The sequence below is a fragment of the Hippopotamus amphibius genome, chromosome 13 (genome assembly GCF_030028045.1).
Source record: "Hippopotamus amphibius kiboko isolate mHipAmp2 chromosome 13, mHipAmp2.hap2, whole genome shotgun sequence".
Taxonomy (NCBI): Eukaryota; Metazoa; Chordata; class Mammalia; order Artiodactyla; family Hippopotamidae; genus Hippopotamus; species Hippopotamus amphibius.
The window spans coordinates 224,353-239,858 of record NC_080198.1 but is presented as its reverse complement, the minus strand read 5'-3'; the positions used below and the strand labels follow the sequence as shown (position 1 = coordinate 239,858).

Sequence of the window (15,506 nt, the reverse complement as noted above, 5' to 3'; positions counted from 1 at the left end):
GGTTCTCCTCCGAGAGTGGCGGCCGTGTCCGGCGGGACCTCCCCCGGCTGCCCCCACGAGGAGGCGCCACGTCCCCGGGAGCGACCTTGACCGCGTCCAGCTGTCCAGCCCACGCTGGCTCAGGCCGGACCGGAGGGCCGGGGCCACGTGACGCCTGGCCTTGGCGAGGCCGTGCGGGGCCTGGGGACATCTCAGCCCGGAGGACCTGCTGCTCGGGCCGGGTCTGAGCCCCTGAGGACGACCACCCCTCCGGGTCCGAGGCCTGCAGGCCACCAAGGAAGAAGCCACGCCCCGCGGACACACGGCCCAGGTGTCCGGGGCTCACGGCCACGGGAAGAGGCTGTGTTCACAGAAGGAACGCAGCCCTGCTCTCCCTCGAGGGACAGAGACCGTAGAACGCTGCTCAGGGGCCGGGCGCGTGCCGGCAGAGGTCAGACCCGCCCTGAGCTGGCGCCCCAACCCCAACGAGAGGGGGTCCCGACGTGGAAGGAGGGAGGGTGTCCGCTGGGCATCCCACAGGCGCCAGGGACAGTGTCCAGGCCCAAGGGTGGGCTGAGCAGGGTCAAGGCCACCCAGCAGGAGCTCAAGCTGAGGGCTGGACGCGCGTTCACCCCTCTCGGGCACCTCAGCTGGTTCCCCTCCTTCGGACGGTCCACCCCGTGCTCAAGCCCAGCCCCCGCCTGGAGTCCAGCCCTCGCCACTCTAGATCCCACCGAGCTGGCCAGGCCCAACCCCCTCCTCGCCAGTTCCGGCCGGACCCCGACAACATCTCCCGCCCGCCCCCCGGGCGTCTCTCACTGCATCTCTCCTCACCCCCTTCACCTCCTCACGAAGCCCCTCCCGGGAACCGGGCGGAAGGAGCACCGCTTCCCAGCAAGGGCTGGGCTCTGCCAGCCCCCTCGTGTGTGAGTGCGGGAGGTGCTACCCCGTCTGGTTCTGGGCCCCGACCCTGGGCATCCGACGGCGGCACCGCCCACCTCCTGAGACGCTGGCACGCGGGGCCCCCCCACCCCGCCGAGGAGAGGCTCGGGTGTGCTCCGGCCGCCGCCCCGCGGGTGGCCCACAGCAGCCGTCCTGCCACGGGAGGGCACGGTCCTGGACTCTGTGTCCTGCTGACGGAGGGCTTCCCACCAGCCACGGTGTCAGGCGCACTTTGCCTCAGAGCCAGGAACAGAGGGGACCTTCTCAGATCGACCAGCAGCCCCAACCCCCCTGCGCAGCTCAGACTCCCCCCAGGCTCTCGGGCCACAGCCGACCCCTCGTGCCCTTTCACGTGCACAGGTGTCACATTCCGTCCATCACCAAACTCAAGACACCCCCGGGATGCCCGCCAGGAAGCACAGCCCCTGGTTTTGCAAATAAGAAGCCGAAGGCCCCGCGAGGGTTCCCCACGACCGCCCGCCAGGCAGCATCACAGGCAGAACGAGACCTTGACCCGTGACTCCAGGGCCCACTGCCCCTCACCCCTGCCGCTGCCTGCCTCTGAGATGAGGGTGGCTGTGTTCACGCGAGAGTTCACACAAGAGCAGGAGGCTGAGGGAAATGGCACGTTTCTAAGGAAAGTGTGGCAGAGGTCGATGGATCTGACACCACTAGCTCATTCAAGACAGACACCTCTCGGCGGGCCCGCTCTGGACACAGGCCGCCCTGGTCCCCAGGCCCGCAGCTGGACAGGCCCCCGGCTAGCGCCCCCTCTCCTCTGGCTCCAGCACCTCCTGTGATTTCTTTATGGTTTTAAATGCAGTCAGACATCATGATACAACATCTCGTCACAGTGGGTCCCCGAGCCACTGCCGTCAGGACAGAGATGGGGAAGAAACCGCTGTCTGTATGATCACACACAGGAAAAGGGCCCTCACTGAGCACGCTATAAATCCTTACAGATGTGGTTCTCATTTGTGTTTTAAAAATAAGGAGAAATAAACACACACGCACACACAGTGAGCCGCTCAGAAGGCTACACACCGAAATGCTCACAGTGGGTACCTCTGGGTGGTGGGATCCTGACTTTCTCTACATCAGTGGTAATTATTTGCTTTTATAACCATCAGAAAATAAACTGTCACCAAGAACAAATAAGAGATGCCATCGTGTGAGGAAGATTACCTTCCCAGGTGACTTGAGGACAAACCATGTCAACACAGCTTATCGGGCCACAACCCAGGAAATGAGGAATGTGATCTTAACGGGAGCTCCGTGGCACGGTGCGAAGTCTCCACGGGCCTGAGCCAGATTCCGGGGCTGCAGTGGGCCAGGCGCCAGGTGGCTCCGGGTGACCTCGAAGAGTCCCTGCCCTCCCTGGGCCTCCGACCCCACCCCCACGGCCCCACCAGGACGTCTCAGCCCCCTCTGCTCAGAACCGCCCGGGCACTCCGGAAACAGGAGCCCAGCCCCTGCGGACCCAGAGCTGCGGCGCCAGAACCAGCCCAACCGCGCGACTCGCGGGACAGTCAGGAGGGTCTGCGGAGGGCGGGGGTGCGGCCCGTCCTCCTGCGCATCTCGGGGTCCTCGGTGGGAACCCAGGAGCACACTCTCCCAGCAGCCTCCCATCCCTCTGCCGGGTCATCTTGAGCCTGGGCCGGTTCTGATCGAAACGGTCCCTCTTGAACTCCTGAAACCCTCATCCGGTGACAGACCCAGAGATCAAGGCGGTTACGTTTTCAGTAACAGGGAAGGTCGTCTTTATTCTCGCTTCCAGCGTGGCCGGCCTGCCCCGGCTCACCCAGGCCTCAGCCCGGCCCCCTCCTCGGGGACGCCGCCCCCCGGCTCTGCCCCTTGGCTCCCCAGGGCCCCTGCCACCGCCTGACCCCGACCGCGCCCCTGCCGCTCCCCGCTGGTCCGCGGCCCACGCGTGTGCTGTGTGGAGGAACACACCGTAGAAGCAGACAGAAGGAGACGCCGTCAGCCTTCCGCGGGCTGAGGGCGTGGGGCCCACCTCGCCTCCCCGATGGGCGGCCCAGACACCGGGGGGGCCCCGCAGCCCCGCCCCGCCCCCCGAGCAGCCCGCGGGACACAGGCGCGGCCGTCGCCCCCACGGGACGCGGCACGTGTTCCCGCAGCGCCCGCTCCACGGCCCAGCAGCCGCGCCCCTGAGCGCGGCGGATCAACTCTGATCTCAGCCGTCCAGGCTGCGGGTCCCTCCGGGGGCGCGGCCACTGCACCTGGCGTCACGACCAGGACGGCCTGACCCTGGCCGCACGCCCAGCTGCTTTCTGCGGACCGGCCAGGCCCCGGCACCGTGAGGGCCGCGGGCACGTGCGCCGCTGCGGGCGGCACCGCCTCCCCCGAGGCCACAGCGACGGAGAACTGACCGCATCAGGCGCCCCTGCCGCCAGCCTGACTCACAAGTCGCCTGAGGAACGGGGACCGCGTGGCACCCCCTTCCTGGCCTCTGGGGCTGAAACTGGTCACACAAGGCCTACTGAGTGACGGCGGTACCCGTGGCCCTCCATGCGACAGCCCAGGTCGGCCTGTCCTTAACCCTGGAAGACACAAAGCCTCACAGCGGGGACCACAACCCTAAAGCTGGGGTCCCATCCGTGGGCCCCACACCCAACATGCCGTCTTGCCAAGACACTGACACCCCTTCGGCAGCCAGTAGTCCCCGAGCCCCGACCTGGCCCGCCCGCTCTGCTGGGCAGCTGTTCCAACAGAGCCTCCACGCGCGCTCACCTTAGCCTCTTCCAGGCAGACCCGCCGCCGCCGCAGGGTCTCTGCAGGGCGGGCCTTCGCCGCGCCTCCTGGGGGGCTCAGGTGGCAGCCCCCTCCACGCACTCCCGGGACACTTTCCTTAAGACACCCAAACACTCCAAAGGAGCCCCCCAAAAAGATGGGCCGCCACCAACCTTGCACGGGGAGCCTGCCCCACGCTCAGACCCCTAAGGCCCTCTGCTCCCTGGGGGCAGCGCATCCTGACGTGGAGACATGAGCCCGGCACCTGCCGCGGCTTTTTGGATCCTGGAGGCAACCATCTCCATCAGCAGAGTTTACTCCTGCCCGTTTGCGCGGTACCGGCCCCTCCAGCGAGGGGCCCCATTAGAGCCAGCAGGCACCCCCGTCGGGCCTAGAGACTGTGCCACTGGAGAGGACCCTCAAGAGGCCCTGGGGCCCCCCGACCGCCGAAAGCTTGAGGCTGAGGCCAGAAACCACCCCCGGCCTGTGGCGCCCACCAGCAGGGCAGCCACGTGGGTGCTGTCCTGGGAAGGGGGCTCTCGCAGGCCCGCTGGGACCCTGGGTGCCCGGCTGCCTGCGGCGCCCTTGGCGGCACAGCGACTGAGGGGGGGGCCTCAACAGGGCGGGGGGGGGGGGGTGTGTGGCAACCCTGGGCCCCGCCCCTCCCACCTGCGGGGGGGGGGGGGGGGGGGCGCGGCCTCCCGGTCCTCAGATGTCACACAGAGGAGATGACCCCCAACACCAGGGCTCCCGGGAGCCCCCAAGCTCAACCGGGTGGACCCAGGGGGGTGTGTGCACTTCGTGGGCGCCACGGCTGCGCTCGGTGGAGGTCATCGCCCTCGCCTCCCGACCGGGATGTCCCGGGTACAGGACCCGAGCCCCCGGCCGTCCGCGCAGGCGCCCCCGCTCCAGGCAGCACCTCAGCGCCGCATCTGGGCCTGTCAGAGGCTGGGCCACAGCCTCCGTGCCGCCGCCTTAGCGAAGGGACCCAGGAACCTGCCTGCCGCACACTCCAAACACACGACGCGACAGATGTGTCCGCCCGCACAAAGGCCCCGGGCCTGCCGGGACCCCCGACCGTCCGCTCCTCAGGAGGACGCAGGGGGACAGCCGCCCCCCAACCCCCACCCCCGAGGCCGGCGCCGACGGCTCCCGCTCAGGCCCCGGCATCACCCCTGCCGCGGGCACCGGTGGACGTGGACGCGCCCAGGGGCAGGCACCCCCGCACCCCCACGCTGGCCTCTCAGTCGCCTTCACTGGCCACGAAGAGGTCCCCGTACGCTCTGCATCCTGTCAAGAGCCCACTCTCTGGAGGTCCTGGTCCGCACTGGGTCCAGGCGGGTGTCGGCGCATCCAGCGTCAATGGGGTGCAAGGCCCGTGCGCGGCTGTAACGGGAGGACTGCAGGGGCCGCAAGCAGCCTCCACGCGGTGCCTGAGGGCACGGAGCCCTTCGCATCCAGGGCACGGCTGGGCGGCAGGTCTTCTTCTCTCCCGAGAAGCCGCGGACCCCTCCCCGCACAGCAGCGACCCCGCCAGCCCCTGCGGCTCCCTGGGTGCCCAGCACGGCCCCAAGGGCACCCCGGGCTGTGAGCAGCGGCGAGTGGTCGGCCGCCTCCCACCCTGGGGCGGGAGGGGAGGGGCAGGCCTCTGCCCTCCAGCCGCCCGCGTGCCCCCCCCCAGCCTCTCCGGGCTGCGACACAGGGCCCTGGGCTGGTGATCCCTCGGCAGACCAGCTCAATGTCTGCAGACGGACGGCCGCCTGAACTCTCCCTACCCGCAACACAAAGAGCAGCCGTGACAGAGCGTGGCCTCCGTCTCCTGGAGACGTGCCCGTGACCTGTGAGCTGTGCGGCCTGCAGGGGCTGCGTGACGGGCGACCACTGTCGCTGTGCAGGACGCAGTCTCGGAGCCTTGAAAGAGAGTGTATTAATCTAACTACAGAACAAAGTACATGCACAGCACAAACCACCAAAAGCAAGGTCAAAAGATAAGCAGAGAAGCAAGAAACATATGTTCAATCCACATGAGGATGGAAGGGCCAGCTCCCCTGAGCTGTAAAGAGCCCCTAGGAGTCCACACACAGAGGGCGACCACTGCACAGAAACGCGGACAAAGGGCATAAACAGAAACACCCGAGACCTTCAACCTCACGCACTCCTGAGGAGAAATGCAAATCACACCGCGGGGCACCCGGCGGCCGCGGTCCCGGGCTCTGAACCACGACCCCGGGCGAGCGGACCCCAGGGACTTGACCTGTCCGGCAGCCTCCAGAGATGCTGCCCCGGGACCCGCCTCCCCAGCAGACGGTCTCCTTCTGCAGCCCCGCACCTGGATGAAGCCGCCATGCTGGACGCGCCCAAGGGGGAGGGGACGGAGGCCACAGCACGCCGGCCGCTCGGCCGCAGCCGCACGACACCTGCAACTGCTGGCACACCGCAGCCGCGGGGCGCAGGGCTGCTTAAGCCGGAGTCCTGGCACCGCTCACTCCCTGGAGCAGAGACCACGGCGCGCGGTGCACGGCCGTGAAAGTTCACAGAGGCTGAAAACACACCGTGTCGAGGGGCACGGGGAGCAGGCCCTCGTCCATCAAGGTTACGGATGCCGTGCCCTTTGATCCGGCCGCTTTCGCTGCGACAATCCATCCCCCTCGTGCACCCAGACGTGTGGAGGTGTGGCACCGCCAGAGACATGGCACGAAGTTGCTAAGGGCTGACCGTGTCCCCACGCCCAACCCCCAGCACCTGAGGATGCACCTGTTTGGAGACAGGATCTTTACGGAAGTCACCGGGTGGCCCAGATCCCACAAGTCCCCACAGTCAGAGGCGACCAGGACGCAGACACAGAGGGACGACCACGCGAGGACACAGGGAGGACACGGCCGTCTGCACGCCAAGGAGAGGGGCCCCGGGGGGAGCCGGCCCTGCTGACACTTGGGTCTCAGACGTCCAGTGTCCAGGGTGGGAGAACAAGTGTCTGTTGTTTAAAGCACCACAGCAGCCCGAGCGAACTGACACAGCTGTGAAGCTTAAACATCGGAAGAGAAATGGTAACTAAACCCTGGTGTGTCTGCCCGATGGGATCCTGAACACTGTCAAACAGAAGGACGCCCCTAACGTGTGTACAAAGGATAACCTCTGAGATACATTGTGAAGTAAAAACCGCAAAGCACACAACAGTGTGTATGTGTCACCAGAGACAGAGGAGGTACAGATTCGGCACGTGGCTGCGGAAACCAGTGCTCAGTGGCCTGAAAATGAAACAGAGCTGACAGATAAAGAGCCAGCATCCTGATACCATTTAAGCACCTGGATCATGCCATGCCTGAAATCCAACCCCTCAGATATTTCAATTATATGAGCGAATAACTGTATTTTAAAGCTCAGCCTGGGTTAAACTTAGTCTCTGCCATCAGTAACTAAAAGAGTCTTGCCTAAATTATAGAAAAGTAGTATCTGAGAAGGCCCTGCCCCTTGTCCCCAAGCTGGACACAATGTCCTACTCCCCAGGCTGACACTGGACAGTAGCCCACCCCCACCATCCCCATTTAGTCCCCTCTTACCTGGAAATAGTTCAGAAGGATGCCTGCCCCGGACAATCCCAGGCCTGCAAGCAGGAAGGGCACTGTCACCTGGAGGCCGATGGACAAGGCAGTCTCCCCACTGAGCTCAGGCCCCAGAGGTTTAGGGGCTGCCCTCTGGCTCTCAGGGACACTCAGCAGTCCATCTTCCGAGACTGTGGGGAGTCTTCCTGTGCTGAGGGCGTGTAGCAGCCCCAGCTCCTCCAGCCTCCGCTGCCGGGTCTCCGTCCCGTCCATGTGAGCACAGCTGGGCCCCGGCAGCCTTAACCTGGGAGACACAGAGCAACAAGGGTTGTAGCGCAGAGCTCCTGACCCCGGGGCCGACAGCATGCAAGCCCCCAGGCCCTTCTACCTGGCGGAGGCGGCATCACCCGGGCTAATCCACAGCCCCTCTCTGGGCGCCCGCTCCACGTGGCCTCCGGCAACCCCAGTCCACAGCAGTTTTTAGTTTAATATGCGCGTTTGAGGAAAAAATACATACAGAAGGGAGCATTAAATATAAATAAACTGGAATCAGCAAAACTGGAGGTATTAGGACTTCTGAAACCCTTTCCTCCATAAAAGCAACAAGAAAACTGACAAAAACTGTCAGAATCTTCTTTTTCAGAACTACAGATATCATCAAAGGCTTGCAGCAACATATTTCTTCAAGAAAAAATGCTGAATCGCAACAAGAACAGCCTCAGACTGATGCTCACAGCGTTTGTAACGCTTCCACTTGCCTTCGTCCTGTCCCCTGCTCTCCAACTCTGCAGCAGCCTTAAAAACCACGTGCCTGGAAAGAGCAGAATGGCTGGAGCTTTTTCAAAGCCTATTCCCAAAGAACGGCCATTGCTGGACATCAGGTAGCTCACTAGAAGATGCCTCCTGCAGACTCTCCGTATCTCAAAACTGACTTGTGGTTCACTCTGCCTAGAACGCCTCTTCCCTGGGGGACTTCAAGGCTGCCCGAAGCAGTGGATAATAGTTGGGGTTAACACCCTAGTGCAAGAGGAAAAGCTGGGGGATGAGACACCTCTGTGGGTTCTGAAGAGTCCCCACATATTCCTGGGATGTGAGAGGCCATGGGGATTGGGTGTGCACATGCTCAGGAAACACCCGGGGAGGCCCAGGCTCTCACCGCTGGTAGATCCGGAGGCACGGCATGAGCAGGAAGCGAAGGCTAAGGTAGGGCTGTGTGGGAAGACATTCGGGAACCTTTCTGAAACCTTGAAAATGTTAAAGTGTGTGGGCCGAGCAATGGGATTCAGAATGTCCTGCTTGAGCAGTGGAGGAGCTAAGGGTGCGGGGCATGGAGACTAATATCACCCTGTTTGGCCCTGAAGGATGGCTGGTTAGCCAAAGACGGGTAAGATTCCTCAGAGGAGGAACAACCTAAGACAGGCACAGCCGCAGAGGGGGCCAACAGGGGTGGGGCACAGACCCCCAATATCTGAGAGAGGTCTCCTGCCCCCAGGGCTGTTTTGCTCTCCAGGCCCAGCTCAAATCCACACCTGCTCAACTCGGACCCAGGAAGCAAACAAAGATAATTGCCCCAGTCATGTGAGGCCTTTGATTGTTTATGGGTGTAACCTGAGAATGTTAGCGGAAGAACTCAATAAAAGCAACGTGGGATGAGTCAGCAAGGCTCTTGATCCGAGAGGTCTTGAGCCCCCCGGTCCCACTTTTCTCTTCAGTCTGTGTCTGTGTCATCTTCAAGCTTGTGGCACCCGTCACTCACCTCGAGTCGCCGAGCTGGTCTCGGCAGGGCTGTCCATGACCTAACTGAGGGTTGACGGGATGCCCTGACGTGCCCCTGGGGCCCCTGAGGCAAGGACTGGGGGACCTGTTGGCGCCAGGCATGGCATTCAAGGAAATCTCCACCAGTCACTGCGCAGAGACTCCAGTGCCGCATGCAACAGAGAAAACAGACTAAAGAATGAGCTTGGAAAGGTCATGAAACAAACAACATCTACAACAAGCAGCATTAACAACGACCCTGAGAAGAGGGGAGACTCGGATTTCCAGGCTTGTCATGTTATGTTATTTTAAATGTCCAGACCAAGTAGACAGAAGCTTTAAATTAGCTATTTAGAATATGTTCAGGGACTCCCCTCGTGGTCCAGTGGTTGGGACTTGGCTTTCCAGTGCAGGGGGTGTGGGTCTGATCCCTGGTTGGGGAGCTAGGGTCCCGCATGCCTCGTGACCAAAAAACCGAAACATAAAACAGAAGCAATATTGCAACAGATTCAATAAAGACTTTAAAAATGGTCCACACTTAAAAAAAAAAACAAAAGGGACTTCCCTGGCAGGTCAGTGGTTAAAACTCCACATTTCCACCGCAAGGGGTATGGGTTCCATCCCTGGTTGGGGAACTAGGATCCCACGTGCCGTGTGGTGCAGCCAGAAAAAGGGGGGATGGGGGGTCAAAAATGGTCCACATAAAAAAAATCTAAAATAAAATAAAATATGTTCAAAGAACTGGAGGCACCATGTCTAAAGAAGGAAAGTATGACCCCTCACGTACAGACACCCTCAGTAAGATTAACAGCTCATTTCTCATCAGAAGTCATGGGGCCAAAAAAGAAGCCGTAACATGTTCAAAGTGCTTCAAGAGTCCTACGAGCAGCAAAATTAACCTTCAAAAATGAAGGTGAAATTAAGTGATTCCCCAATAAACAAGAAGAGAGAACCTGTCACTAGCGCATCTGCTCTAGAGAAAACACCAAAGGGAGACCTTTGGGCTGAAATGAAGGGACCCAGACAGCTGTGCATCCACATGAAGAAGTAAAGACGGTAACAGGCACATGTGAAAACTGGTGTAAGCATATCTTCTCGTCAGTAACTCTTCTCTCAAGTCGGATTTAAGGAGAGCTGCCTAATGCTGCAGTTGTAAGCCAGTGCTGACGGGCACAGTGTAGGAGGTGCAGGCTGCATGACAGCAAGGCCACAACGGGGCGGGCACAGGGCTACACGGGACACAATGTTTATACAGCAGTAAAATTAGGTTGCTATCAATTTGAGTTAGAATGTCATAAGCTAAAGCACTCATTGTAACCCTGAGGGCAACCACTGAGAAAATAACCAGTTATATGTTATAAATATCTTACGTATATAAATATAATGATAAGGGTGAGGGCACGCTAGAAAATATTGATCTAGTACAAAAGAAGGTAGTGATGGAGGGCAGAGGAACAGAAAGAACCGTAAAACAGAAAACAAAGCACGCCAGCCCAGCGACAGCACACACATATCATCATCAAGAACTCACAGCACTGGGGCTTCCCAGGTGGCGCAGTGGTTAAGAATCTGCCTGCAAACACAGGGGACAAGGGTTCGAGCCCTGGTCCGGGAAGATCTCACATGCTGCGGAGCAACTAAGCCCGTGTGCCACAACTTCTGAGCCCACACGCCTAGAGCCTGTGCTCCACAACAAGAGAAGCCACTGCACTGAGAAGCCCGTGCCCCACAATGAAGAGTAGCCCCCGCTCGCTGAGCAACAAAAGCCTGTGTGCAGCAACGAAGACTCAACGCAGCCAATAAGTAAATAAATAAATAAAATAAATTTATGAAAAAATAAATTAAAAAGAAGTACACATAGAACATTCTCCAGAATGGACCACATGTCAGGGAGAAAACAAGCCTCAAATTGCAAAGAACTGAAATCATACAAAGTATGTTCTTCAACCACAATGGAATCAAATTAGAAATAAGCAACAAAAGAAAATGTGGGAAATTACAAATATGTGCAAATTAAAAAACATGCTCAAATAACTGAGGGGCCAAAGAGGAAAGTACAAAAGAAACCAGAAAATTATTTGAGATAAATAAAAATACAGCATCCCAACACTTACAGAATGCTGGGGAAGACAGGGCTTAGAGGGAAATTTATATCTATAAGAGCCAATGTTACAAAAGAGAAACCCAAATAAATTAATCTTTCACCTTAAGAAAAATGAGCAAGAAGGGCAGATTCACCACCTCCCCAAAAAAGTAGAGGGTGGGAAGCGATCGAGATTAGAGTGCTAACAGTGGAGCAAAGAAGAGGAAAACAAGGGAAAGCCGACAAGGGCAAAGGCCCGGTCTTTGGCAAGACTGGAAAAACCGACAAACCTTTAGCTGACTGAGAAAATGAAAGACTCAAATACTGAAGAGGGAACATTACTTCCAAGCTTATAAATTTTTAAATAATTATGAGGAAATACTATGAATGGCTGTATGCCAACAAATTAGAAAACCTAGAGGAAATGGACGAACTCCCAGAAACACACAAGCTAATCCAGGAAAAAAATTTTTTAATTTAAAGACCTATAACGAAAGAGTGAATTAGTCATAAAAATATTCTCAGAAAGAAAACTCCAAGATCAGGCAACTTCAGTAGTGAATACAAAGCATGCTGGTTGGAAAGGAAGAAGAAAAACTACCTCCATTTAGACACGGCGCGATTGTGTACGTAGAAAATCCTGAGGAACACACACACTATTACAGCTACTGAACCCGTACAGCAAGCGTGTAGGATACAAAATCGACACAAAAAAGTTAAGTTGTCTTTCTATACACTAGCAATGAACAATCCAAAAATTAAATTAAGAAAATAGTTGTGCCTGCAATGGCATCAAAAAGCATAAATTAGCTAGGAACACATTTCACAAAAGAAGTATAAAACTTTTACCCTGAAAACTGTACAACATTGTTGAAAGAAAATTTTGCAAACCTAACAAATGGAAAGATATTCCACGTTCATGGTTTGGAAGGCTGAATACTGTTAAGATGGCAAGTGTCTTCAAATTGATCTACAGATTCAGCGCAATTCCTGTCCAAATTCCAGTGGCCTAATTTGGAGAAAATTCATGTGGAAATGCAAGACACCCAGAATCCGCAACAATCTTAGAGGAAAGAACAAAGCTGGAGAACATGCACTTCAGGATTTCGAAGCTTAACTATGAATCTAGAGTAGTCAAGCCCATGTGGTACGGGGGTAAGGCTACACATACAGATCAGTGAACAGAACTGAGAGGCTGTAGATAAACCCGGGCATCTACGATCAACTGATTTTCAACAGGGACCAATCTGGATCCTACCTCAAATCATGTACAAAAACTAACTCAGAATCGGTTGGAGACCTAACCCAAGAGCTAAAACTCTAAGGCACATAGAAGAAAACAGGTGAAAACAGTGACCTTGGATTAGGCTTCGGTTTCTTAGAAGTGACATCTAAAGCACAAGCAGTCAAAGAAAAATTAGGTAAAACGGACTTTATCAAATTTCAAAGTTTTACACTTCCAAGAACACTATCAAGAAAGTGAAAAGACAGCCCGCAAAATGAGAGAGGATATTTGCCAATCATGGACCTGATCAGCGTCTAGTTTCCAGAACATAAAAAGAACACTTACAACTCAACAACATCCACAATTTAAACACTGGCAAGGGAGCTGAATGGACACGTCTCCAAAGAAGACACACAACGGCCAGTAAACAAGCCATCACAAGATGCTCAACATTTGCTGTCTGGAAAAGGCAGATCAAAACCACACGAAGATACCACCTCGCATGCTATTTTCAAGGTTCTGCCACGTTGTTACGCAAATCGGCACTGCGCCCCGGTTTACGGCTGAAGAGCGCTCCGCGAGCGGCTGGACCAGCTCTCGGGTATGCTGCCCTCACGTGATGCACACCTGGGCTGTCTCCCCTTCACGCTGTAGGAGAGATGCTGCTCTGACCTTCCTCGGGCGAGTCCGTGTGCACACGGGTGTTCTGTTCCACGGCACGGTACATTTTAAAGGGTGACTTTTTGGTATGTGATTTATATCTCAATAAAAAGGATGAATCGGGGCTTCCCTGGTGGCGCAGTGGTTAAGAATCCACCTGCCAAGGCAGGGGACACAGGTTTGATCCCTGGGCCAGGAAGATCGCACATGCCGCAGAGCAAATAAGCCCGTGTGCACAACTACTGAGCCTGCGCTCTAGAGCCCGTGAGCCACAAGTACTGAAGCCTGTGTGCCCCAGAGCCCGTGCTCCACAACAAGAGACGCCAATGCAATAAGCAGCCCATGACGGCAACGAAGAGCAGCCCCTGCTCACCGCAACTACCGAAAGCCCACGCGCAGCAACGGAGGCCCAAGGCAGCCGAGAGATAAAAAAGTAAGTAAATTAATGAATTTTTTTTAAAAAGTAGGAATCATTTGTGGAGTGAGATCAAGAAGCAGAACACACCCGGCCTCCCAGACTCTCTGAAATACCTACTCCGCACCAGAGGGGACCACCGTGCTGCTTCCGGACGCGTTCCCACCTCAGTTTGTTCTCGCTCTCCTTCAGTTTTACCAGCTCTGACCACAGCCCTAACGGTAGGCAGTCATCTCCCTGACCCACAATTTCAGCTACCTGAGGTCAACCACAGTCCAAAAGTAATGGAAAATTCCAGAAACACATTTTAAATTGCGTGCTGTTCTGAGCCGTGTGATGAACGTGCGGCCTGTTCAGCTCGGCTCTGCTAGGGACGTGAACCACGCCTTCGTCTGGTGTACCCACCCGTTAGTCACTCCCTCAGCAGCCTGGGAGGGTCACCAGACCCACCGCCGTGCTGCGGCAGTGCTGCTCTTCAAGTCACCCTTGTTTTACTTCATAATGATCCCAAGCACAGTGCAGCGATGCTGTGCTGGTTTACAAGTTAAACTCCATCACAGGTACAGGGCGGGCGGTGCGGGTGGGGACGGGACCCCCGGGGTAACGGGAGGAACCCCATCACACTGTCTGCTCACTCTGCAACTTAGAGCAGTAAAATCTCACTGCCCTGCCGCTTTCCATGTCTTGTTCCTTTCCCTTGACGTTGTTTCTGAGATTCAGCCACATTGCTGAATCCGTTTCGTTTTAGTGTTGTACAAAAGGCAAGTGTGTGAATACCCCACAATCCATTCATCTGTTCTACTTACTTTCCTTTCCAAAATAAAAATCGCTTGATTGCTTTTATTACAGTAGTGTTCATGAGAAATCAGATTTTGACAATACAAAAAAGGTATCAATAAGAAAGTTTAAGTCCCCAACAACTTTACTGCTCCAAGGTCACTAATGCTAAGTCTAGTGTATATCCTTCCAATGTACACACACACACATTCACACTCACTCTCTCTCACACACACACACACTCACACATTCACACTATATATTTTTTAAATCAACATGCTAGACCCTGGGTGTTTTTAAATATAAAATGTACACATCTTTCCACCCCTCTCTTCTTTACACCTTCTCCTGTCACCCTCTACCTGATCCCGGACAGTTTCAGGCAAGGAATGAGGTGATGGGGGTACTGCACCAGCTGCTGGCAGAACTTTTTTCCCAACATGATTTACAGGCTCAGGAAGAGCAAAGGGAAGAAGGCAGCAGAGGCACGCGGCGACCAGTTTAACTGGCAGCGCCCCCCAGGCAGCCCTAGGGTCTGGCCTGCAAAACTGGGGCAAAGAGGCAGTAAACCACTGAACAAGGAAGGGAGTTACTTGCTCCCACCCGCCCTGCCCCTCCTGCTGGCCGGCCCAGCGACGCCCGCCCGCGCGCCCACAGGGGCTGCCCTCACCGAGGGTCCAGGCCCTGGCCCGTCATAAGGGCGGGACCCACTTCTACCTCCCGGTGGCTTTCTGATGCTCGACCCTCTGAGCCCAACCCCTTCCTGCAAACTCCTGCCACACTCTTGGCAGTGCTGGTAAACAGCCAGGACGCCACGCCAGGCCACGGTCCAGAGGCAGTAACGGGGCGGGGGAGGGGGGGGTCCAGGCCCGCCCCACGGAGCCCCGCCCGGAGCCGTCCGCGGGATCTCCGGCCTCCACTCTACGTGCCCTACGTGGAACCCACCGGGAGGAGGATGCGGAGCACAACAGGGCTGTGGGCCCGGGGCCTCAGTGCTGTATCCTTAATCACTTCAAAACTAACGACCCCACTCCCATGACACATGGGGACTCTTTACCTCCTTCATCTTCACCAGACCCCACGACGGTCAGACCATGACTGCCCCGCTGACCCCCGACCAGAGGGCGGAGGGGGCCAGGGAGGCAGACCCTGCCCCAGGCCAGCCTCAGCCACTCAAGGACGCCCACCTGCAAGGTCACCTCATCTCAGTTTCTCCCTTCAACCTCTGCAGGGTTGTCTGCTGGGAAAGGAACCTGCTCTAGGATTTGCCTCAAAAGCAAGCTCCCTTGACCTCAAGTTGCCCCCGAGCTCTCAGTCCACTTCTCTGCTGCCCTTCAGGACACAACTACAGAGACACGTCCCTCTGCGCCCAGCACC

The 15,506-nt window shown here is 57.0% G+C and overlaps 1 protein-coding gene across 3 annotated transcripts in view; it reads right to left on the bottom strand.

Annotated features, from left to right (window-relative positions):
* SLC41A3 (solute carrier family 41 member 3) overlaps positions 1 to 15,506 on the bottom strand; it is a 53,499-nt gene that overhangs the window by 37,063 nt on the left and 930 nt on the right. For all 3 annotated transcript variants that reach the window (XM_057705982.1, XM_057705983.1, XM_057705984.1), the window contains exon 2: positions 7,233 to 7,518. In XM_057705982.1, the coding sequence (XP_057561965.1) occupies positions 7,233 to 7,487 (255 nt within the window). In that variant the 5' untranslated portion in view covers positions 7,488 to 7,518. The remainder of the gene's footprint in view (positions 1 to 7,232; positions 7,519 to 15,506) is intronic.